This window comes from Oryzias latipes, chromosome 13 (genome assembly GCF_053564925.1).
Source record: "Oryzias latipes strain Hd-rR chromosome 13, Olatipes_Hd-rR_3.1".
Classification (NCBI taxonomy): Eukaryota; Metazoa; Chordata; class Actinopteri; order Beloniformes; family Adrianichthyidae; genus Oryzias; species Oryzias latipes.
Window position 1 is genome coordinate 1,307,010 of NC_136249.1, and position 26,772 is coordinate 1,333,781.

General features: G+C 43.9%; 1 protein-coding gene across 3 annotated transcripts in view; it reads left to right on the forward strand.

Annotated features, from left to right (window-relative positions):
• lsamp (limbic system associated membrane protein) overlaps positions 1 to 26,772 on the forward strand; it is an 834,470-nt gene that overhangs the window by 728,071 nt on the left and 79,627 nt on the right. For all 3 annotated transcript variants that reach the window (XM_023961459.2, XM_078956619.1, XM_023961458.2), the window contains 2 exons: positions 14,678 to 14,822; positions 15,167 to 15,254. In XM_023961459.2, the coding sequence (XP_023817227.1) occupies positions 14,678 to 14,822; positions 15,167 to 15,254 (233 nt within the window). The remainder of the gene's footprint in view (positions 1 to 14,677; positions 14,823 to 15,166; positions 15,255 to 26,772) is intronic.

The following is a 26,772-nucleotide window of genomic DNA, read 5'->3' on the forward strand; positions in this document are numbered from 1 at the left end:
TCCTTACAGATGCTCTGACCATCTCATCAGTGCAGTGTGATCCTGTCTGCTCATGGAAAAGAACCTGACCATAACAGAAAAAAACAACTCATTTTCTTTTCTTGACTGCAGGCAGGACTGTAGAATAATGCTTATTTTGTGCGGCCCTACTTAAGACAAAAATAGCTGATTTTGTGGATGAATATCACAGAAAGGGATGCATCACCTGCTCTTTAAAGCAGCATCTCTACGCGTAGTTTTCTTATGTATTTACTCACTTATTCCAGTTGAAGTAAACAGCAGCACTTATAAATGATACAGACATGACTCATTTTATTTTCATTTTGTTTTAGCTGACCCTTTTTAAATCCTCTTCAAATCGTTTGTTTTATCTCTTAAGTACGACGGAGTTTTAGGGCCACGGTGAGGAAAAAAAATTCTGGCCAACATGACGAGATTAAAGTCGTCATGTCGACTTTAATCTCGTCATGACGAGAAAAAACTCGACACAAAGTTTCGAGAAAAAACTCGTCCTGTCGAGATAAAAGTCGAAATAAAGTTTCGAGATTAAAGTCGCAATGTTGCGCGAGAGCAGAAGTATTCAGTGTTATGGCTAATGTTAGTGAGCTAGTGGCTTTGTATTTAAGAGTTTACGACAGAGTTTTATGGTCACCAAAAAAAATAAATTTTATTAGGAGATAAAAACTCGTAAATTTACGGGAAAAAAGTCATAGATTAACAAGGAGAAAACCCCGAATTTGTCCGTTTATCAGAGCATCGCTTGAAGATGAAATATGTGGAGCCTTTTGTGAAGCTTTATTTCCGGATTATAGGTTTAAAACAAAGAGATTCTGAGTCTTTTGGCGACTCAAAATCAGATTATTTTCCGTGTAGCCGTCTTTCCGGGGTTTGGTGTCAGTAAAGCGGCATTTCATATGTAAAATAAGGAGCTCAGAGACACGTTTGGGTGTAGAGGACCGCTGCAGCCTTTATTCTCCTTTTCATTCACATAACCTGAAGTTCATCTGTCACCTTACGTCATGAACCTGTCATCAGATCACCAATGCAGAAGTAAACAGTGTTACAAACGCCCCCTCCTGAAGATGAAACGACCCGTTTGATCATTAAAAAACAAAGATGAATGAAAATAGTCTGTTATATTAGCATTACAACGTTGAAAAAGGCAAAAAGTGCTCCTCCTCAGACGGAAGCATCACACAAACATAGAGATCTGGGGCCTCATTTATAAAACTTTGCGTAGGATTTGCGTCAGAAGTGGCGTACGGATGAAACATAGGATGTGCGTACGCACAGAAATATTCGGAGTTATAAAACCGTGCGCACGCACATCCTACGCATCTTTCCCTTAATAAATCACAACCAATTCTAAATGCTGCGCAGCTTTTGCGGTCTCGTGACACGCCTATAGTTGCCCATAAATAGTCCGTGAAACGCCCACAAATGAATATTCATTGATTGCGAAACAATGCCAAACACGGAGAGAAAATCAAAAAAACGTAACTTCACTCAATGTGAAGTAGAAGTTATCGTTGGCGAGGTGGAAAAGAGGAGAAAAATGTTGTTTGGAGGGCACAGTGTGGGCATTACTAATGCCAAAAAGGCACGTGAGTGGCAAACGGCGGCAGACGCCGAAAATGCTGCAGCCTCACATCCTCGGACCGTGGCCGAAATAAAAAAGAAACGGTCGGACATCAAAGTCGAGGCCACCCCCCACCCCCCCACCCCCACCTCCACACACACACACACACACACCAGTGTCTGCCACGGGTGAGTGGGTGGGGGGGGGGACACCGGAGCTGACCCCTCCTGATGAGAGACTGGCGGCAATAATTGGGGAATCCCTTTTAAGTGGAGTGGTGACTGAGGCGCAGGGGGACACCGACGAGCCAGATGCACCGGGTGACACCCCCCCAAAAGCCCGCAGAGGAAGTCGGAACCGGCTCATAAGCCACTCGTCCTCGTTTGCCAACAAGTCTCCTTGCTGTCTAAAGATGCGTTCACTCCGAATTCTTCCATTTGCCACATCTTCTAAGAGCGCAAGATCAGCCATTGTGCGTCATTACGCATTGTGATGGGGCATTTTATTTCCCTCCATTTAATTACATCTGACAAGCTACAGATGTCGGGAATAATCCACGTGGAAATGGGAAATTGATCAGCGCAAATGTAATTTCTTGTTGCTTTCTGAATGGTCGAGACATACACCATACATTGTTTCATCAAAAATAAAACAAACTAAAGGCATATGCATAAATACCATAATTCCATAGCTTATGAAGAAATGTTTTACTATGAAAACAACTTTCCCCAGTGGACAATTAATGCATCTCTCTCTATCTATCTATCTGTCTGTCTGTCTGATTGCACCTATATCTGCTCGGCCAGACGGACACATTAACGAGAATATCAGTTTTGTAAATTATTTCGTTCTGTTAAATATATTATTTATGAGGATGAATTGCACAACATGCCAATATTGCAGAACATATTTCACTTTTCTTTTTGCAAATATGTGTTCATTTGAATTTCTGTTGTAATTGTCGTTTGATTTTTTTTTTTGTTTGTTTCACTGCTGATCGGTCCAACGGGTGTTCGTGTAGGCTGTTAATTGTAAGACTTGCTTTGTGAAGTCTTCATGTTATTTCTGAGAGGCAGTATTTTCATTTTCACTTTCACGTGTTTCTTCCATCTGCCGACGGCGTCGCCGTTTCTCATTTCACCCGTTTTTGTGCGTACGCCTGGGTCAGAGCTTGCGTGAAGGACCGCACATTTTCCCGTCAAGTTTGCTTTTTATAAATCTCAACTATTGCGTACAGAGTGGCGTACGCCTTCTTTTGTGCGTACGCAACGTTTATAAATGAGGCCCCTGGTCTTTGGTGGAGGAAGAAAGGATTCAAGCAAACAGCTGCAGGGACACCCGATGCCGGCTTCATCGGGCTGCAGAGATCCTGCAAACCAACCATCAATAAATAAAACTTTAATAACTTGTAAATCAAACAAATGAGCTTCCAGTCATTTGGAACGTTATCAATAAACATTCAGCTCACCTGTTCAACTAAGTTTAGTCAGTCTGCTCTGCTGCTGCGCGTCGTTCACCTGCTGCTCTGCATGCTCACTTCCAAAATAATCTCGTAAATTTATGAGTTTTTTTCGCTCGCGCGCAACATTGCGACTTTAATCTCGAAACTTTATTTCGACTTTTATCTCGACAAGACGAGTTTTTTCTCGAAACTTTGTGTCGAGTTTTTTCTCGTCATGACGAGATTAAAGTCGACATGACGACTTTAATCTCGCCACGTTGGCCGGGTTTTTTTTTCCTCACCGTGGCCCTAAAACTCCGTCGTACTTAAGAGCCTCAGTTTAAACATTTACATTTTAATTGTTTAATAAATCTCTAGTTACACTAAATAGGATCATAATGCTGAATGGTTATGGACAGAGCAACCACATTACAGCACAAACTATATAATTTCATATATTTGAAGGCAGCGGAGTCGAACATACGGCCCGCGGGCCATGTCCGGCCCCGCCAGATGGTTCAGTCTGTCCCAGTCATGAAGAGTAAAAATTATAATGATGTTTTTTTTTTTTTTTAAAGGCATGTTTCTAGTCCATTCCTGTGGCGAGTTATGATTTTTTTAAAGAAATAACTGAAATGCAGGATGAGAGGGAGTGGGGGGGCTGTGAGTTTCCTGAAGTCCACTATCATCTCCACTGTCTTCTGGGTGTTCAGCTTCAGGTTGTTGATGCTGCACCACGACACCAGCCGGTCCACCTCCCTCCTGGTGGAAAAGCTGATCTCTGCACGTGCCAAAAGCAAAACCTAACAGCTCTGCATCTGTGTAAGATGCAGTTTGGTTCCCCGCAAGTCTCACCACTCTTAGGTTGCTATAAGAATGATCAGTAGTGACACTCTAATGACCAAAATGTTGTCAAAAAGAAAAAAAGGTTGAAGTGGAGTGCTGAGCTTTTCAGAAAAAATTAAAAGTTTTGTTCATGGAGCTGAATGCAAACCTGCATGCTTGGTATGTCATCAACAGGTTGCAGTGCTCAAAGAATATAACGTTCAGCACCACTATAACACTCACCATAAAGAAAAGTTTCACCATTTGCAGTTAAGGAAAGAGAAGATTGATCAACTATTAGCTGGACTGAAGAACAACCGTCTACATTTACTGCAGCCGTGACGTCACTGATGGAGTAGTGACAGACACCTTATTGCAAACAAGTTGGAGCAAACATCCAAACCATTTTCAGATGCTGAACTCATTGAAAAATGCTGAAGGATGCCGAAGTCTTTAGCCACATTAAGCAGTCGACCTTTGCCAACATGAGTCTGTCAATGATTACAATTACAGATCCAACATGTCTGAGGAGACTTGATGAAGAAATCCAGTCATTTATTGTATTTTTGGTCACTATTGATGAAAGCACCGACATCACAGATATATACAGCTATGCATATTTATTAGAAATGTTAAGTAGACCATCACAGTGGAGTTTCTTGAGTTGATGGACAGACATTGTCCAACTAGAGAGCTGACTATGTCATCACTGTTGTGTGAACTGGTCACGTGATGTCGGTCTGGACATTGATGGCACCCCATTACAGGTGAGGAAGAAGGCAGGTGTTGCCACAAAATTCTGGCAGAATCCAGGAAAAGATTCTTGGACATTTTATTGTGTTTTTGCACACTTGAATGACAGTGAATGTTTTACTGCACAGGAATTGAATCCTGATATTGATGGCCAGGTAAAGTTTCAGGAGAGAAAGGATGTTTGCACTCCAAATTCTTATGTTCTCAAATGTTTGCAAGTTTACTTCATTTTAATTTTTCATTGATTCGCACATTTACATTTTAGGAAGGGTCTTTTCATTTTTTTGTTTCAGGTCCCGGCTGGGGGACCTGAAACAGAACATCAATGGGGGACCTTTCTGTGTGGAGTTTGCATGTTCTCCCCGTGCATGCGTGGGTTTTCTCCGGGTTCTCCGGCTTCCTCCCACCGTCCAAAAAAATGCTTCATAGGTCAACTGGCAACTCCAAATTGTCCCTAGGTGTGAGTGTGAGAGTGAATGGGCGTGTGATTGTGACCCTGTGACAGACTGGCGAACTGTCCAGGGTGTCCCCTGCCTTTGCCCACAAGTGGCCGGGATAGGCTCCAGCAGCCCAGTGACCCTGAAAGGGATAAAACGGCGGAAAATGAATGAATGAATGTTTTATTTTATCCTTGATCTGTGAAGACCGCAGAGCAGGGCATTACAATAATCTAATATGCTGGAAATAAAAGCATGCATTAGCACCTCTGTGCTGGCAAGAGAGAGAAATGGGCGGACTCTGGCAATGTTTTTAAGATGATAAAATCCTGTTTATGTTTTATTTAAAATTGTGGGATAAAATTAATCTCTGAGTCAAAAATAACGATATTTATGATCACAGAGCTGGGAAAGCCAAAAGCCCAGAGCACCCATATGGGTACATATGACTAAGGGATTATGGTATGAAAGTTGTGTACTCATGCAACAGTGTAACAAAAACAGAGTCAAGAGTTACCTATTGATATCATCTGAAACAAGAGTCACTTTCTAAAATCCTTTTTTCCTGAACTATGGATGTTTGTTGGAGGAAAATATGTTTGTTTAGTTTTTTGATTAAGAAAAATTAAGTCTCCAGCAGTTCAGCATGAAAGCCTCCTTTAATCAGACCCCTGTGGATTGTACACAACAATAAATGTATCAGTGCTTCAGAGTGAAGGAGCAGATGTCAAATGGTAGTCATTAACTTCAGTCAGTTATCACAGTTTCACGCCAAACATCGGGACGCAAAGTGGTAGCCTATACCTTTAAAAGTCTGTCATGCAGCTCCTGTTGGGCAACAGGCTGGGGTAACAACAATGCCATTTTTGGTTATCACCCGCGGTCACCGGCAGAAACAAAAACGCTGCGTGTCTCACCAATCCATTCTGATGTGCCCCAGTCCAAGGCAGTGTGCACAGCCCATGATCAGGGCAGGATAGACATTTGCATATGAAGCCCATTTGTTCAACTGCATTACTGCTGATAATTATTCTCAGTGGAACTGGCATTCCCTCACATGTGCATGGATTCTTTTGGCAGCCTGTCAGCTCTCTTCTTCCTGTTTGAGATGTTTCAGCTCAAAATTACCTGGCATGCTTTGACAGTCTGGAGCTGAAGGGACACTTAGCATCTTTAGGAGTGTAAAACCCTCTTTGGACTTCTTGATGACTAGAATACTCGGATGTGTGATCAGGTAACTCTGTCTGTTAATCAGACGATTACTCTATTTTTTGAACTATCAGTGGCTATTCAGGGCTCCAGACTGCGACCAAATGGTCGCATTTTGCGACCAAAATTTGAGAGTGAATTTCACATCCAGTCGCACATGTGCTACTAGTAAATTTGCCTCCCACACCCTCCGTATTTTTTATACATTAATTGTGGAAGGGGCACGTCAATGATCAATGAAATAATCAATGAGACGTGAGTGCACACGCACGCATACACACACGCAAACACACACACTCGCACACATACTCATGAGACACGAGCACACACTCGCGTCTTATTGAGTGATGCCTGAGGCGGCCAATGCGTGTGAGAAGAATAGGGAAAGCTAAGTGGCTAAAATGAGTGGAGAGGCAGGGGCCAAGAGATAATCGACCGCGCGTAAACATCTGTGGGAAGGAAATGGAGACAAATATCATCACAACCGTCTGAGCTATGAGCAAGCGAACTATGATTCGTTCTTCCGACCTGCGGCTGGTGTACCAGTGCCAGAGTCTACACTCTCACCATCGGATGATGATGCAGCAGTGACGTGCGGTCAGGTGAGGCAAGTGAAGCAGAGCCTCACCTGTCATGATCGTGATAAAATAGAAAAAGGTATATTAATTAAATGTTTTTTTTCCACTGATCTGTTAGATATAAATTTTCAGTAAACTCAACACGATTTCCACAGTTTCTGAGGCAAAAATCGCCAAATTCGAGTGTTGCGCGATCATAGACAGAGCTGAAACTCCGGGTGAGGCTCGGTAGCGCTGTGCCTCATGTCTGTCGGCAGGGCTCAATTTTAACAGAGACGTGCGGTGGAAGCACGGCTATAGACCTGCAGAAACGGCTTTCCACAAGGGGGCAGACGTGAGCTGACTGCTGCTTTGTAGCTGCACTGGGGTGCCGTAGAAAAAGACCAAGAACATTTTTCTCCATTGAGAGGAGAAATTCATTTAAAGGAAAATAAGAAAGACTTTTCCAACAGATCATAGAAGTTTTTGTGGTGAAGGATCAACATATAGACTCAAACAGTAAGGCCAAACACGTTTTTCAATGTTTGTTTTTTTAAATAACATTGGAGTGGGTTAAGATGTAAGTAAACATTTTAATTACATGAATTTTACATGATTTTACTAAAATCATTTATTTTATTTTTTATGATGATCATTTTTAAAGACAACATTTGGTAACACTGATAAAAGCACCAGAATTTGAAGTTGAAAAAATACCAGGAATAGTTACTGAGGGTCAAATATGTGCTGAACACATCTGTATACTTTAATTTGTTTACAGTACATATGAATAATTTATACACAATGAGAGTGTTCTATCCATCTATAAAAGAAATAATCTCTGTAGGACAAATATGATCTTGTGTGTATTTTATAAGCTGTTAGCTGCCGTTGAATGAATGGTGAAATATTTAGTTCTTTCATTGTCAATCTCCACTCCAGAGGAGTCAGTGCCTCACCAGTCATCAGCCTCACCACACGTCACTGTGATGCAGAGTCAGACGTTGATGTGGCGAAAAAAGCCAGCACTCACCATTTTTGAGAAGAATGGCTGAAAGAATTCAGCTGGCTGAGGTATTATAAGCATTTGAACTATATGAATTGCGAACACTGCAGCAGCTACCCCAGAATGGCGGGGAACACAAAGTTTGCCGGTAGTACAGGCACTTTGCAGTTTAAACGCATTCTCAGCCTGAAACATCGAGTATGTTGTGACATGTATATAAATCAATAAAACAACGCCACTGTCAGTTGCTGTGAATGACTGTGAATCAGAGCGCAGATGAGGCAGAGGTGTAATTTAACACGGCCTACTTGGTTGCTAAAGAGGAACTACCCCTCACCAAATACAAAAGCCAGTCCGACCTTCAAAGGAACAATGGCTTAAAACTTCACGAAACATACAACAACGATACAGCATGCGCACAATTCGTTGGAGTATTGCGGATACTTCAAAGGTGAAGACTAGCACGAAAATCAAGGATGCTCCGTATTTATCAATTATGATCGATGGGGACACAGACATTAGTAGATTTGGTTACCATATTGATTTACGGTATGCGCCCCTAAATTTTCTCTTTGTGCCCCTAAAATTTTCAGTTGGGGGCCACTGTGCTCCGAGTGAAAAAAGTTAGTCTGGAGCCCTGCTATTGAGTAAATGCCAAAAAATGCACAAAGAAATATAAAAAATAATTCATTTATAAGTTGCACTATTGGGAGAAATATATTTCACAAAATACGGGACCAAAAAGGGACATTTCATTTTGAAAGCAAATAATAATAGAATTGATACCAATAGCAGACTAAACACAGTCGTGAAAAAATTAGGACACCCTTTAAAAAGCCTGTATATTCTCCCGCCTATTTGGATACAGACAGATTTAAAATCGACATGAACACCACTAAAAATCCAAGTCATGAAACTTGACATTAAGAATTTTCTAAGGCCTCTTTTTTTTTTTTTTTTTTTTTTTAACTTGTCCTGTCCAACAGCTGGGCAGACAGATGAGAGCTGAGGGCCTCTTGTGTTGGACAGATTTTACTTTAACAAGAGGGGTTATTAATCTTCAGACAAACCAAAGGTATGTCTGGATAAACCCCTTTTGTAATTGAGGCCAAACTTTATTAATTTCAATCATGTCTGAAAATCTTTGGTGTTGGACCGGACGGAAAAGGAAAGAGGGGAAGAAGAGAGAGGGACGATAGAGAGAGGGGGGGTAGGGGGTGATAATAGGAGGGGAAGGGGGATAAGACCATGAAGCAGCATAAAGCAACAAGTTTACTGGTTGTTAATCATTATGGTAAGGTTCAAATGTAGTACAATAAGGGCGGAGCCTGTCCACACACACACTCAAATGTTATAAACACACCTGCTAGCTGCAAAAAATGTCCACCTGTCGATATGTAACAAAACAGATAGTGTTCACACGCATACTTATGCCTTAAAACCAACTAGTGTGAAATATTTCAGTCATTCAGTCATGCAAACTGTTAGTGCAAAGGTGAGCTAACACCTGTGCTCAGGTGAGTGTTTATGTTCTTCTAAAATGGATGGTGGAACGTGGAAAGAAGGAGGGAGAGTGCCCAGCCATCCCCACCCCAAGACCCCCACCGCAGCAGCAGCGGCAGCCGGAATCCCCCCAACGCCACACGGGAACCGGCAGGGAACAACCGCCGCCCGGGCAACCAAGCCCGCCACCCAGGCCAGGGCCAGCAGGACCGCCGCAAGGCCCCCAGAGCCAGAGAGCAGGGAGGCACGGAGGGAGAGAGAGCGCCGCCCCAGCCCAACCAGGAGAGCAGCCCCCCCGCCGCGCCGGGAGAACCCAACGCAGGGCCCCACCAGAGAAGGACGCCCACAGCCCCAGACGAGCACCCCACCACCACCCAGGAGTTCCGGGCATCCCCCCGCCCCAACCCCAGGTACGAGCCAGGACCCCCCAAGGGAGACCCGCTCCGCACTCCAGGCAGCCATCCGCCCGGCGCACGGTTGGTCCAGGGAGGAGCAAGGCAGGGGCCCGCCGCCCCCGCCCAAGAGGGGGGAACCCCGGGGAAAAAAGAGGGCCCACATGGGGTGTTGTAAATATGGCCCGACCAGGCTCGGCCACATTTGGAAATTTGGCGGGGCCCAGCGCTCAGGAGCAAGGACCAGAACCCACCCCCCAGGGACACGAACACTCCCTGCTCAGATGTAATGTGAACCCCCCCGCCGCGCGGAGAGAGCACCGCCGGGCCCAGGAAGCCGGCACCCCGGGGACACGGCCGCCGTCGCAAAGGGGCCCGTACCCCCCACCAGGGAAGAGGCAGGGGACAGATGGTCCTAGGTCCCACCTTCCTTGCAAAATGTGTGTGCGTGTATGTGTGTTTGAGAGGGTGTGTGTGTGCATGTGTGTGTGTTTATGTTGGAATGTATATATTGAGGGGGGAGGGGTGTGTGTGCTAAGGGGGGTGCAGTTAAAATTGGCGGGTAGGGCACTGAGGGGACATCTCCTGATTACTCACAGTGACGTCCCCTCACCCTCCCCACCAAGGGACCCTAAATGTCTAAGGTGTGGTTAAAATTGGCGGGTAGGGTGCTAGGAGGACATCCGTTGCTTGCTGGCAGTGATGTCCAAGCACCCCCCCTACCAAGGGCCCTACATGTCTAAGGTGCAAATAAAACCGAAAGAGGGGGGAACCACTCCATACGGCAACCATAGGAGGGGGGCCACTGCCTAGTAAACCCCCCCCCCAAGGCTCATCGCAGGCTAAGCCCCCCACCCCCTCACCCTATTATGAGGTTATATGAGGAAGGGGGTAAGTTGGGGACAGCTGGTAGACTGTCCCCCGGTGGTCAAACAGCCGTCCCCCCCCCCCCCCAGCAAGGGGGCCAGGCCCACCCAGCCCAGGGGCCCCACCCCCGGAGGCGCCGACACCCCAGGCCCAGCACCACCACCCCCACACAGAGAGAGAGGAGCCAGAAAGCGTTGGCCCCCCCCCCGGAGCAAGCCCAGGCCCCCACCCCCAAACGCCGGCCCTATAAGAGCTCTGGTCAGGCCTCGACGGGACCGAGGCAGCCGACCGGCCGGGGAAACCGCCGATGGCCTCAGCGGAGACCCCGACCCGTCAACCCCCCCTGCCACGTACCAATAGTGCCCCCCCCCTCCCCCAGAATGCCCCCCCACAAGGCAGGGCCGACAAGATCCCCCACCCCATCCCCCCCCCAGACCCCGCAGCCAAAGCGGATGACACCCAGAGCGACCGGGGGCCCCAAGAGGGTTGTCCCGTCCTGCCCCAGAGCCAGGGAAGGGACGATCCCAGCACCAGGTGTAGGTGGGAAGCCCATCCAGCGCCGCTGGGCCCCCCCCCGAGCAGCGCCCCCCGCCAACCCCCCCCAGCACAGGCAAAGGGACCACCCCCCCAAGCCAAGCCAGACCACCCCCCCCCCCCCACCACGCACCCCCACACCCAAGCCCAGAGGACCACGCAGCGCCCCAGCCCGCCCCACCCAGGCGCCGGACCCGACCCCCCGACCAACGGAGCCCCCACCACCCCCCGCCAGGCACCGGAGGCCCCGACCCCCACCCCAGCCCACGGCAGAAGGGCAAGGAGCAGCGACGACCAGGCCCCCCCACCCCCTAAGTCACGGAGTTAGCCAAGGGAGACCAGAGAGACTGAATTCTTTCAAAGTTACTTGAACCTTGGGCTGACATTTTTTCCAAGCTGATATGATCAAGCAGCAGATTTCTGTGTTGACTTATATTTATATTTTTCTTGCTTTTCCAATTTATTAAAATAGTTTTTTTAGCAATGCAAAGAGTTATGAAAATGATAGAGCCTAGTTCTCCTTCTACATCGATGGCACTCATGTCACCAAGCACACAAAGTGACGGTGCAGCTGTGATTGAAACCTTAAGCCAGACTGATAGATCGGCACATACCTGCTGCCAGAGAGCCTGGACAGGCGTGCAGAACCATAGTGCATGCATGTAATTGTCGGGTAGATTACTGTCACAGTGCTGACAAATGTCTGAGTTACTGAGACCCATCTTGAACATCCTCTGTCCAGTGTAGTAAATTCTGTGAAGAGTTTTGAAATGGATTAGCTGCAGATTTGGACTTTTTGTCAGTTTAAAGGTGTTTAGACAAAGTTCTGACCAAAAGCTTTCATCTGTGCTGATGCTCAAATCCGCATCCCATTTTGTTGTCGGAAGTGAAATATTATTATCTAAATTACATAAAAGTTTGTATATTTTGGAGAGAGTTTTATTCATTGTGAAATTGATCAGAGTGGTAACTACATCTGGTAGCTTTAAATCGTTGTCTCTGTATTTAAACTTTTTAGTAATAATTGATTTAAGTTGCTGATATTCCAAGAAGTTATTTATTCCATGTTTGTCTTGAAGTTCCTGGGGAGTTATGAATCTTCTATCAATAATTATGTGCTCTAGTTGTTTTATGCCCCCTGCTTGCCAAGCTGGGAAGTGGATAATCTTTTTGTTTATGAGGATGTCTGGGTTGTTCCAGATGGGTGTCATTTTGCACGGTTGAATTGATGATTTTGATATTTTGAGAAATTCCCACCAGGCTGTTAAAGTGGCATTTATATTAGTACTTTTGAAACAATCCTGTCTTTTAACTATTTGGCTGATAAATGGAAGATCTGACAGGTTGATCTTTCCACATAACGCCTGTTCCAAGTCTAACCATGAGTTGGTTTCTGGATTATTTTTTAACCATTTTAAGATGTATTGTAATCTATTTGCAAGAAAGTAATTGTGGAAGTTTGTTAATTCTAATCCTCCACAGCTTTTTGCAGATTTTAAAGTTTTTAGACTAATTCTTGCAGGTTTATTGTTCCATAGAAAGCTTGATATGGATGAGTCTAATGTTTTGAACCATTTTAATGGCGGTTGTGTGGGAATCATTGAGAAGAGATAATTAACTTTGGGTAAGATTTTCATTTTTACCGTGGCTACCTTGCCCAAGGTAGCCACGGCCAAGGCCTCTTTAAAACGTTCTAGGAAATGTATGATGGGACTTCAGCCAAACTTTGACCTGCATTAAAATTTGGGTTTTTGTTTGGGTCTTTTTTCTACGAGTACACTAATAGTAATAATTTAGTTGGATTTTTAATAAATCACTTTCTTTTCAAAATAAGATTGGACATTGATATTGAACATTTTTAAGACGGAGTTGATTATTTAATGAGACTCTCCTAATTTCTTCATTACTGTAACCGTATTTAGCTTCAAGAAACATAAGAGGAATTGAATACATTTCTAGTGTAACCCTTGTGCTATCCTAGGCACTTTAACATTGGGAGTTGGGTCATGTAGACCCAGTAGACAGTGCTCTGAACCTTTTTTCTTCAATGATTTGTGATCTTCACTGGTGTCCATGTGTAACACTCTACAGTTCATTTAGAGTCTTAAGATAATTGTAGTGGGTTAACTTTTGAACACAATTGGACAAATGAACAACCACTTAAATCAAGAAATGTTCTTTAACCATCATAATTTCATTGAACCCAGTCACACTCCATGAATCGCACTCCCGATTACATTATAGGTCCGTGCACGCGTTTACAATGATTCCCTATTGTCCGTCTAGCGACTTCCACCTGTGCGCACGTAAGCGCTCCAACTTAAAAATTCCTCCCAAAGTCAAAAGAAACAGAAAAACTGAAATGATCTCACCCCGTCCTTCGGGTTAACGTCAGGGAGTCTCATTTTTCTCTTGGTCACTTTCCAGCCACGTCCATCCCCAAAAGAAATTAATAATAATCCCCGCGGCAGAATTTGGAAAGGTCCACGTCAGATCCTCCTCTGTGACTCCCGATGGTCGGTTTCCGGGGGTATTCCGTGCGTGCTTGCTCGTTGGAAGGGCCCTCTTAGTCTCCCTTTCCGTCTTGTCAGAGTTTGAACTTTCCTTAGGCTTCCAGCCCACCTTGTCTGTCCCTCTTTAACCCGGAAGCCATGTCGTGTGTTAACGCCCCCCAGCTGATCGCATCAGCTGTAAGGAGTGACGTCAGCGGCATCCCCGGTACACAAATACCCAAAATACACACATTCACTAAAATAAAAGGAAAACATAGGACCTCTTCACCTCATAGGGTGTAAAATACAGAAAACATGATACATTTATGGGCTTTGTCACACATGGATTACATGAAATCTCTCCACCTTTATCCTCCTTTGTCATGGTAGGGAGAACGCGTTATTGTAAGGGTGGGGTCATCTAAGATAGCACAAGGGGTATTAGCATAACACATGATCAATTATTCAGATAACCATAAAGAACATGCTAAGAAATCAATGAAACTCTTTTCTCCTAATCACTAAATCTGTTGAATTCTTCATTGACTGTGTTGCTTTGGAACAATTTCTGCCTTGAAAATACTGATACACACACATATACTTGACCCACTAGTGGCCGTTAGTGGGAAAATAATAAACACATGAGCCTATATTTAAAAAAAAAAATCACATATAAGATAGAAAAAAATCCAGTGTGGGTCCTTAGGCAAGACCCTTTGTGCTGTTACCTGTCTGGGTCTCCCTGTGCCTTCAAAATACTGGTTTGTGTCAGCAAGAGCATCTGGTGTATAACTTCTCTGCAAAAAACCACCTGTGCATATCAGTGAAAGCTGATTCGTTGTAGCGAACCCTGACGGGATGTGTCAAAAGGTAAACAACAACACAGAAGTTCCTCTGGAGTAAGTCACAGCCCCAACCAAACTATGCAAATACTGCGACTTATACTCCGAAGAATATAGTAATTTTAATAGTTAGTCTAAAAAACATCACAAATAATTATCTGTTCTAATAATCTAACAAACGTCTGAACTGACCTGTTCACCTCTAATCCATAACTTAGTCTCTCTTATTTTCTCCTATAGGTGCTACGTTGATGACAAAGTGTCCAAAGTCGCCTGGCTCAACCGATCCAACATCATTTTTGCTGGGCAGGACAAGTGGTCTCTGGATCCCAGAGTAGACCTGGTCACCAAAGGACAGCTGGAGTACAGTCTCCGCATCCAAAAGGTAATGTTGACCACCTGGAGTACAATGTACTCATATGAAGTTTAGACTCAGTTTAAATAAAAAAAACAATTTAATGTAATAAGTACAATGCATATTAGCTTTGCAGTCAGCTGATTCACGTTGATCATGTAAATAATTACAACAGGCATATAAAAGAGTGTGTGTTATTTAGGTGACATCTCTGGTGTTAAAGCTTTAAATCAGCCCAATGCCCTTTATCAGGCTTCAAAATCTTAACTCACAGATGCTTTAACCATCTCATTAGTGCAGTGGAATCATATCTACCCTGAGACTTGGAAATCTGTTTTGTCCAAGTTAAACATAATTAAATCTTTTCCATTCAGGTGGATGTGTATGATGAGGGCTCATACACCTGCTCCATACAAACAAAGCAGCAGCCGAAGACCTCACAGGTCTATCTCATTGTACAAGGTAAGCTCCAAAAGCCGATTTGGTCTTGCCACTTGTGTTTATAAATGCCATTATTAATCAAAAACTCTTGAATATTCTTTTTATTCAAAGAGAATAAAAGGCGTAGACATCATTGTCAAGTCTTTATCATTTTTGCTCTCCTTTTGTGGACAAATATGCATTTTAAGATATGTGTCAAAAATTCCTGCCCACAGCAGTAGATTATTTTTGCCCTAGTTTGATTGATTCTTTAGTGCACTTGAAAAGCTTTCAGCACTTGTCTTCCATTTCAAAAGGAGTTGTTCTTGAATGGAGACAACAGGAAGGAAGACAAGCAAATAAGACGAGTGAGCTGGAGCACAGAAGGGTTGAATTTTCCATTTTTTTAGACTAACATCTTTGGAGAAACTAGTATATAGATTATGACCATAAAAATCATTAACATTTTGATAAACTCACCTATATTTCACTTGTAGCCGTTTTGTGCAGTTTTCCTGATAATATGCATAGATGATAACAGGCCAATCTCTGGCTTGGCTTTGGTGTCCTTGTTAGTCTCTCCATAATGTGTACTGACAACAGTTCTAGAGATCTTATTTTTGTTAAAAACTAATATTATATGTAGTTCAAATACATTTTTAAAAAAAGGACTATATGCACAAATAAATTCAAATCTCTTCATAGTTTGGCCTCAAAACCACTCAAATTGACTTCAAGATCAACTTAAACCACACTAAAATACAGACTTTCCTCTAAGTCAAAGGTCCTGATTACCTGGATCAGGTGTGTTTAGCCAATAAGGAGCTGCAATGGCAGGTTGTTGGAAAACATGTAGGACAATGGCCCTTGAGGCCAGGATTTGGGGACCCCTGCTCTAAGTAGTCCTTTTCTAACTAGAACCTTATTTCTCCCTCATCTCTAGTCACACAAGTACGGTGGCCCAGAAGGGTCACAACACAACACATTAACTTTACACACAACACATTAACTTTACACACAACACATTAACTTTACACACAAAACATTAACTCACAACACAACACATTAACTCACAACACAACACAATAACTCACAACACAACACATTAACTCACAACACAACACATTAACTCACAACACAACACAATAACTCACAACACAACACATTAACTCACAACACAATAACTCACAACACAACACATTAACTCACAACACAACACATTAACTCACAACGGAAGTAAAGCTGCAATGGAAGTGCTTTTATTCTGAAATTTCCACTGGGCTGAGTGGCTAACTGCCTAACAGAAAGTAACGTCACAGTGAGCTGTGGAGGGAGCATGATTTTTCATCAACCTATGAAAACCGGATGATGGTTTTAAATGTGTTTCAAATGAGTCTTTTTTTTTTATCAAAAAAAAGGAGCGTAGTTCAATTTAGGGATTTCCCAATCCGATCATGTGACTGGGCCCAATTTATGATCAACGAATGTCTTCAGTCCAGTATCTCATATAAAGTGTTTTCTAATGTGATCAGAACTTTATATTTCAAGATTATTATTCCAGACAAATACTCTGCTAGAAGTCTGCATATCATGAATAGATCACCACAATCGGGCGGCCGTGGGGGAGCAGTAGGGTAAAGCCCGCAATCTTCCAACCTCTGATCGGAAAATTGCGGGCTTGATTCCCAGGTCCTTGCAGGTCGAAGTGTCCTGGGGCAAGACACTGAACCCCACCTTGCCTCTGGTGGAAGGTTGGTGCCAGTGTTTGGCAGCGGAGCCGCCACCAGTGTGTGAATGTGTGTGTGAATGGGTTTGTGACTAAGCGCTTTGCGCCTTTGAGAAAGGTAGAAAGCGCTGTACGGCATTTACCATTTGCCAATTGATGGCAAATTGATGCCAATTGATGGCAGCACTAGTTTGATCGGGAGGCGCACAAAAACAGTTTGCCAAGCTAAGCTAAGATTCTAACTTCCGGGATCAATAACTCTTTTAAAAACGTTTTAAGCTGACAGCAAGTGTCTATTGTTTTTTCTTAACACAAACCACGGTCCACAAAGCCATTTTAACAGAAAAAAGGTCGGGGTTGTTTTTTTTTAAATTTTATAATAAGAACAGCTCTCTCTGTACAGACGGCAGTGAGACGCTGGTCAATGTTCTGCGTCAGGTGAGTCAGGTTATTGGCTGGCCATTTAGGGAAAGTCCCATCTATTAGCAGCTGGTTCATTTGTGCTGCCAGGCGCTCACAGAGTGCAGTGAGTTTCTTCAGCCAGTAGGCACGTTTCATGTCGGGGGCTCAGTACTGTCCAGTTCTTCATACCTTAGAGTCTTTCTTGGATATCTGGGATGGTTACTGGGTTATGTTCAGGGTTGTTGCAATATTCTTTTTTCAGAGAAACCAGCCATTACTATTATGTGCTGTCTCTTTCTCACATATGCCTTTCCAGTACTGTTCAGTTTCCAGCCATGGTGGGTCTACTGTGCTGTTTTGACCCTGCAACTGAGCGTACACTTTCGCAGGTTGAGTTGCGAACAACCCGTTTATCCGTTTGGCTTCATTGACTCTTGTGTACCTACTCAGGCGGCTGCTCAAGGCCAGAAGCCTTTGTTGGGCAGTTTCCAGTGCTTCAGGTATGGGCTTTCAGGAAGTACATAACTTAACTGTTGTAGCTGGTGTCGGGGTTGTCTGGGGTTCATTCTAGACATGTGTAACCTATACGTGCAACGCTGCCTTAAAAATAGTGTAGGTATTTAGTAGTAGACACAGAGGCACCAGTAGTCAGCTCCTATGTTCCGACACTAGTTGCGATGGTTTCAGAAATACAAGTTAGAAAACTAACTTGTATTTTTCCCACCCGGGTTACACATGATCTTGTCTTTCAGGTCAGTTGCTGCCTCATTCAGCGTAATGGTAGTTATTGGGGCTGTGTTCCCAAGTTCAGGTTGGGAGTGTGGTATAGCCTCCTCTAACCTGGTGTTCTGGCTCTCCTGTGGTTTTGCATGTGTGTTGTATTCTTCAATGTCAAGTTGTGATATGTGTTGTCAATTGTAAATGTTAGAACATTGAGCAACTAGTTGCTTGTTAGCTAGCCTTGATTGTGGGTTACAACCCATCAATTCACTCAACATTCCCTGCATGAACCCTCTCTGAGTGGGACTGCTTGAATATTAGCATTCCAATAGAACCTTGTTCTCACATCTAGTCCATTTCCGTCCTCTTCCAGTAGCCCACTTCAGCAGACCTTTTTTGGCTGGTTGACGTCTGAGCCAGCTTGATGTATTTCATTGTCTCTCATGGGTTATGAGGTAGGCAGTAGCGTCAAGGGTTTTGCCCAAGGACCCTTACTGGATTATGTTAATAATCAGTCACCATTGTTAAGGTGATTGGGCCATCTAATTTATATATAAAGTCACTTTAAATTCAACTTCAAAGTTGACAACTTATACAGAATTTTCAGTCTAAAAATGCTATGTTTATGTACTAATAATTCAAAAACTAAACAGTAAAAGTACACAAAGCTTTGTGAGTTGACAATACTTGGCAAGGCCTGAAATTATGCACCAAAGTCACTGTATTCAACTTCAGAATGACAACTTCTATTATATCTTCAGTCAAAAAAAATATGTTCATATATTGAGCAAACATCGTCCCCTGGTCTGTGGGTAGTTCAATTCAATTCAATTACATTTGTATAGCCCAAAATCACAACAACAGTCATTTCGATGGGCTTCGAAGTAAAACATGAAATCAAAAGGATCACAAATACAAAGAGTTCAATAGAAAAATACTAAAATGAACTAACAAACTGACTAAGCTATACTGGCATCCCTGCCCTTAGACCCCCCTTCGCGGTAAGGAAAAACTCCTAAAAACCGGATTCCGGAAAAAACGAAGAAACCTCAGCGGTGCCCACATGAAGGAGGGATCCTCCCCCAGGACGGACAGGCGATTTACCAGAACTCTTAGAGAAAAATTAACTTATCTAAATCTACAACTACATAAATAAAGTCCAGCAGACGAGCTTCATCCAGCTGTGGTTGGGGGGACAGTTGGGGGCGCGAGTCGAGCCGGAGACAGGATCCACAGCCAGGTGTAGGAGCGGGAGCATGGATAAGCCAACCTGAGTCTGGAAGCACTCCCACTCCCCAGGAGGGGAGAGGGAAAGAGCGACAATACATGAATGTGAAGAGCTCGAGAAGCGCCTTCCTCTGGATGACACTGCTGCTTTAGTGGGCTCTGATCCCCAGGCGGTAACCGCGGACCCGGCAGCAGGCGCCATGGCAGGACGGCCGGGTCAGACCAAGTGTCTCGGTCTCGCTTCTATTCCAGGAGGTATGCAGGCTGGGGCCTCAATAAAACACTCCTACTGACCGGAGTGGTCCTCCACAGGGAACCGGCGCCCAGTGGGGCTGACAGAGAATTTCTGATGCCAGAAAGAAAGTGCACTCAGTGTATAAACACACAGCAGTTACGTATGTCTCAGAGGATATTTAATTGGCTGTTCCGCATGTCAATCAAGTGATGTATTTCATGGTAAGGATGGTTAATAATTGTGGTTTGTGCCTGGCTGGAATTATGAAATGATGATAAGTCTTTCATTTACCAAATAAAAAAAAATCTAAGTTTCTTTAACCCTTGTGCTATCTTAGATGCCCCAACCTTGCATTGACGTGTTCTCCCTACCATGACAAAGGTGGATAAAGGTGGAAAGATTTCATGTAATCCATGGACACCAGTGAAGATCACAAATCACTGAAGAAAAAAGGTTTAGAGCACTGTCTAGTGGGTCTAGATGACCCAACTCCCAATGTTAAAGTGCCTAGAATAGCACAAGGGTTATATAGCACGTTTCCTATCAAAGCATTACACAAAGTGCTTTACATTAAAACAAATCCAAATAAATAATTATAATTAAAATAGAGCCCCCCTCCCCATACCTACACACAGCCTCCCCACCCCTTTCACACCTCCCGGCCCTAACTGATGTGGGAAGATAATGAGACATAGCAAATAATATGTATGGGAATAGAGCTGTAAAAGGAAAAGCCAGTGTTTAAGTCCAGTGTAAACACTGCAGAGCCTTCAATGCCTTTTCTGAAGGCCTAAAAAATATCTGAATCATGTGTTAATTATATTTTGTGCGTGCATTCTCATTAAATCATTCCAAATGGTCTATCCTATCTGCTTTACTGTGTTTATGATAGTTATGCTACTTCCAGACAGACGTGTTTTCACATTGGAGCAATTAACCAATCATATTTCAGCTGTCCTTGGTTGCTAGGCCTTCACTCTGCATTCTGAAGGTCCTGTGATGTGAAATCAGTGTCGGACATTCATTTCTTTCAACCAATCAGATTTTGAGTTGGTGTCAGCAGGGCATTCTAGCAGACTTAGGCAGCGTCACCCTCTGATTGGAGAGAAGTTTCAGGAAGTCGCATGCAGCCTTGTCCAGTTTGACACAAAGCCACAAAGCAGTTATTGATTTGTCTCAGTTAAAAACAGAGCTGACTGCAGTGTGCGCCATGGAGGATTTAGCAGGAAAATCTCCCACTGATCTCCTTGACTTCTCTCATCCAGAAAAATCTAATTAAGATTGTGAGCAGCTATACAGATTTTTGTGTTTGGCGCTGACCGTCCCCGTGTCCACTGCGTCTATCAAGCGGACATTTTTGGCTCTAAAGTGAATTAAAACCCACGCAGAAACAAAACTGGACAGACTGGGCTCTCAGCACTGGCCTTGATGGAATAGAAAAGGACTTCTTGATGGAACTGAAGACCATAATCTACGTGACAGGCGAACTGCTTTTGAGGAAAGAGAGGAGGATGGGTGATTATTTGATGAAGGAAATTATAAATATCATAATAAATAATATTCCAAGTTTATGTGGTTATTTTCAATGTTTTGTGCTGGCTGTAGTTGCATACTGAGATTTCTTTACTGTTTTGTTTATTCAGTTAATTAAAGGCATAAAATACTTAATGAGGGGTTGAGTGATTCAGACGTAGCACTACTGAAGGCCCAGGTGTGTAATGCACAGTCTACCACTGGAACATCGTAAGGTAAAAGTGCGTTCAAAAACCTGTGTTCACCATGTTCTTAAACGCACATCACATACTTGGTGTGTACCAAACATTACTGTTTAAGAGTGACTACAGTCGCTATGCTGTTTGGTGACATGGTGTCCACACTGAACCACAGAATGAGAAGGAGAGAGTCCTTTCAGCAGATTAGAAAGAAAATCACAGACGAGTACATTAAAGGTAAAGGCCATAAGAACATCTCTACGCAGGTAGATGTTCCTGTAACTCCAGCTGCATTATTCAGACGTTTAGAACCAAGTTTATTCCACAGAAACAGTGTCAGATTGTGGATTTCATATGAGTTTACTAATATGAAAGGACACTGAATTCTCACTGTCCTAAAAAAGTGAGAATTTTCCCCAATCAACATTTACAAACTACAAAACTTCTAAGAGAATGTTCTTCAGACAGATGAGACAAAACTGGATCTTTTATTTAAAACCTTAATGCCTTTGATCTTCTAAATTGCATCTTAACTGCCAGGAACTACTTGGGAATGTATAACATAAAAGTAAAAAAGATCAATATTGTAAACCATAAGAACAAATGAAAAGAACGTCATTATACACTGAAAAGCTAAAGTCAGCTTTCGATAACAGAAACAGCATCCATTCCTTGTACTTCATTCTGTGTTCTTTAATGTGCATTTGTTGAGTAATGTTTTTATGCATCAGTCTTGAAAGCTTTGCTCTTTACTGTGATAATTACAGTTAGCCATAGAAAGACAGCATAAGGCGATGCTACACATTTACACTAAATGACAGCTATTCTTAAATGCGTAAAAGTGGCAAATCAAACATTGCCAATCTTTTCAGGTCATGTCTTTGAGAAGCTGCGTTTCTGTTTTCAATCTCCCGGGCAGATGAATGCAGCATGTGAACTGATGGGAGAAACGCACACCACAGTTTCATCTGACCATACACCATAATGTCCCAGAGAATTCTCCCTGCTATGATCTTAAAATGCCATCCATTAATTGCAACTTCAAAGGTCAATATGTGCGTGGATGCAGCTCCTCTGAGATCCACGGCAGCAAATTGCCTGTCCTTCCCAAGAATCCATTACATCTGATTATGCAGTGCTTGATCACTCCAATGTCCTACGTTGACTTCCAGGGTTTTGGATGGAAGCCCCGTTTATCACGGCTAATCCAACAGATATGGACAAAAATTGATTTGGGTACTTTCTTCACCTGCTGCTTTGTCCTTTACTTTGCCCCTCAGATACTCCACTCACTTTTTTATTTTGTCATGACCGCCTCTCTGTTTCCGTTCTATTCTTGTGGATGTAATCTTTTCCCTTTGGGTGCAACGTCTTTCTACTCTTTCATGTTGCAGAACTAGCTGTAGGTTTCTTTTTGACAAACAGTAAATACGTTCTTTTGACTTTAGTTGACTTTAAAGGCTTTGGTCAAATACTTCATACTCTTAAAGACAAACAAATGGGTGGATGGGGGGTTGATGCCACCTGGAGAGAAACCACAGCTGATTTAACTTCATTGTTTGCTTTGAGCTATATTTATGCCTTTTGTTTGGTGAAAATACGGATGTGACTCTGTGGGAGGTACCATCATAACACGAGGCAAACTAAACTAACTCCCACTAAACTTAATTAACTCAGTTCTAAAATCAATTACTTCTTAACAAATAACAGTAACAACTAACGACTTTCTTCCAGACTCGTACAGCATGTCCGTCCGTCCAGTGCCTGTGCCCGCTGCACAGAGCATTGTGTGTGTAAAGGTTTCCTGGCTGTGTGAGCTGCGTGCGTCCTGTGTAAACCTATGTGAGGTATCTGCAGTAGGGCTGTGTATTGGCAAGAGTCTGGCGATACGATACATATCCCAATACACAACCCACGATACGATACGTATCCCGATTTTGTACCGCAACACTTCTTCTTGTTTAAAGTATGACTTAGAAAAAGCTCTACTGAATTTCAATACATCTTCTACTGTAATAAAACTGTAAAATTCAGTTTTTTCAATGATTAAGCATCTCATGCATAAGTTGCTTTTATCAAAGCAAATTCATTCGGCTTTTATTTTGGTAACTTGAAATATAGAAAGGGAACAGTCAACATTGTCTGATTTCCACAACAATTTTTCAGTTTGAGAAAAAAAATGGAATGACTGTGCCTTCACCAAAAAGGTTCTAAAAGTATGATTGAGTTAATAAACTGCTGTTTATTTTCTACATTGCTTAATGTAGCTTCTCCAGGACTTTTAAACAGTTCAGTAGCCATAAAGGTGCTTCAAAAATAAAAGGGGAAAAAAACCACACTCTTCCCAGAAACAATAAAGTGTGATGATGAGGCAGCACGACAGGATGAAGGAGACGCTTTAATCTGGCAAAGCCTTGTTTATATAAAAGTTTTCTCTGCACTGTTGTAGCTCCACTTTCTCACACGCAGAAGTAAACTAGTAACGGTCATCGTCATAGTACTTGAGGGACCAGAGCACCCTGATGGAAAGTGGGCTACTGGAACAAGACGGAAATGGACTAGATGTGAGAACAAGGTTCTGTTAGGATGCTACTACTCAAGTGATCCCACCCAGAGGGGTTACATGCAGAAACCCACAATCAGGGCTAACTGCCAAACAACTGGTAGCCCAGTGCTCTAACATCCACAAACGGCAACTCCTATCACAACTTGAGATTGAAGCAATACAATACAATGCCACGGGAGAGCCAGAAGAACAGGTCAGAGAGGAGGTTATACCACACTCCCACCCTGAGATAGGGTACACAGCCCCAACAACCACAATTACACTGAGCGAGGCGGCAACTGACCTGAAAGACAAGATCATGTCTACAATGAACACTAGGCAACCCCGACACCAGCTACAACGGTTAAGTGATGGACCGCCTGAAAGTCTACTGGAAACTGTGAATGAAGCATTGAGGGCAATTCCTACCACAACCATCACAGAAACCAATGAACTGGTTTACACTTCAGCAGCAGTGATCCTTGAGATGCTTGGCTATAAGAGCAACCATGGAAGAAAACAGTACCCACCATGGAAGAAACGGTTAGAGGCCAAAATCAAGGCAACTCGGAAGGATGTGAGTAAGCTGACAGAGGCTCAAAGAGGTACAATGAGAAAGCAAGTACCTAAGAGATACAGCCAGATGTCCATACCTGAAGCACTGGAAACTGCCAAACAAAGGCTCCTAGCCTTGAGCAGCCGCCTAAAGAGGTACACAAGAGACAATGAAGCCAGACGAATAAACAGGCTCTTCGCAACTCAACCTGCAAAAGTGTACGCTCAGTGGCAGGGTCAAAACAGCCGAGCAGACCCACCAAGGCTGGAAACTGAACAGTACTGGAAAAGTATGTGGGAGAAAGAGACAGCACATAACAGCAATGCCCAGTGGCTGGTCTCTCTGAGAAAAGAACATAGCAACCTCCCTGAACAGAATCCAGTAACCATCACAGTGGCTGACATCCAAGAAAGAGTCTCAGGTATGAAGAACTGGACCGGGCCCTGACATGATACATGCCTACTGGCTAAAGAAGCTTACCGCACTCCACGAGCGCCTGGCAGCACAAATGAACCAGCTGCTTAGGGATGGGACTCACCCCGAATGGCTAACGGAAGGGCGAACGATCCTGATCCAGAAGGATCCCTCAAAGGGTGCAATCCCATCCAACTACCGGCCAATAACCTGTCTGTCCACAACATGGAAGCTCATGTCAGGCATCATTGCAACCAAGATAAACAGGCACATGGATCAATTCATGAGTAACACACAGAAGGGCATTGGTAGAGACTCCAGAGGAGCCAAACACCAACTCCTGGTCGACAGAACAGTCGCCCAAGACTGCAAGTCACGACACACCAACCTGTGCACAGCCTGGATTGATTACAAGAAGGCCTATGACTCAATGCCACACACATGGATCACTGAATGCTTGGAGCTGTACAACATCAACAGGACTCTAAGAGCCTTCATAGGAAACTCGATGAAGCTGTGGAAAACCACCCTTGAAGCCAAATGGGAAGCCACTTGCACAAGTGTCCATCAAATGTGGGATATACCAAGGTGATGCTCTGTCCCCACTGCTGTTCTGCATAGGTCTGAACCCCCTCAGCCAAATAATCAACAAGACTGGCTATGGATACCGACTCAGAAATGGGGCCAACATCAGTCACCTCCTCTACATGGATGACATCAAGCTATATGCTAAGAGCGAGCGTGACATTGACTCCCTGATCCACACCACCAGGATCTACAGTACTGACATTGGGATGTCATTCGGGCTCGAGAAATGCAGCCGGATGGTGACAAAGAGAGGCAAGGTAGTCCACACAGGAGGGGTCTCACTCCCAGAAGGAACAATAACAGACATCGAGGACAGTTACAAGTACCTTGGAATTCCCCAGGCAAATGGCAACCTGGAGCAGGCAACAAGGAAAGCTGCAACAGCTAAATACCTCCAACGAGTAAGGCAAGTCCTGAGAAGCCAGCTCAATGGCAAAAATAATACCCGGGCAATAAACAGCTACGCACTGCCAGTTATCAGATACCCTGCAGGAATAATAAGATGGCCAAAGGAAGAGATACAGACCACAGATGTTAAAACACGAAAGCTCCTCACCATGCATGGAGGGTTCCATCCCAAATCCAGCACACTGAGACTGTATGCTAGCCGCAAGGAAGGAGGCCGAGGACTAGTGAGTGTAGAAGCCACTATCCAGGATGAAACATCCAAGATGCATGAGTTTATCAAGTTCAAGTCCACAACTCACAGGGTGCTCAGTGAATGTCTCAGGCAATGGAGAGCAGAGGACACATTGCTGGAGGACAGATCCTCATGGGAGGACAAACCCCTGCATGGGATGTACCACCGGACCATAACTGAAGAGGCTGATATCAATAAGTCCTACCAATGGCTAGAAAGGGCTGGCCTACAGGACAGTACTGAAGCGCTCATCCTGGCAGCTCAGGAACAAGCCCTGAGCACCAGAGCGATAGAGGCTCAGATCTACCACACTAGACAAGACCCAAGGTGTAGGCTGTGCAAAGAGGCCCCTGAAACAATCCAGCACATAACTGCAGGATGTAAGATGCTGGCAGGTAAAGCATACATGGAGCGCCACAATCAAGTGGCTGGAATAATATACAGGAACATGTGTGCAGAATATGAACTGGAAACCCCAAGGTCAAAATGGGAAATGGGAAACACCTCCGAAGGTGGTAGAGAATGAGAGGGCAAAGATCCTGTGGGACTTCCAGATCCAGACTGATAGGATGGTAATGGCAAACCAACCAGACATTGTAGTGGTGGATAAAGAACAGAGGAAAGCCGTTGTGGTGGATGTGGCAGTGCCAAGCGATGGGAACATCAGGAAGAAGGAACATGAGAAACTGGAGAAATACCAGGGACTCAGAGAAGAACTGGAGAAAGCCTGGAAAGTGAAGGTGACAGTGGTGCCTGTGGTAATTGGAGCACTCGGGGCAGTAACCCCCAAGCTGG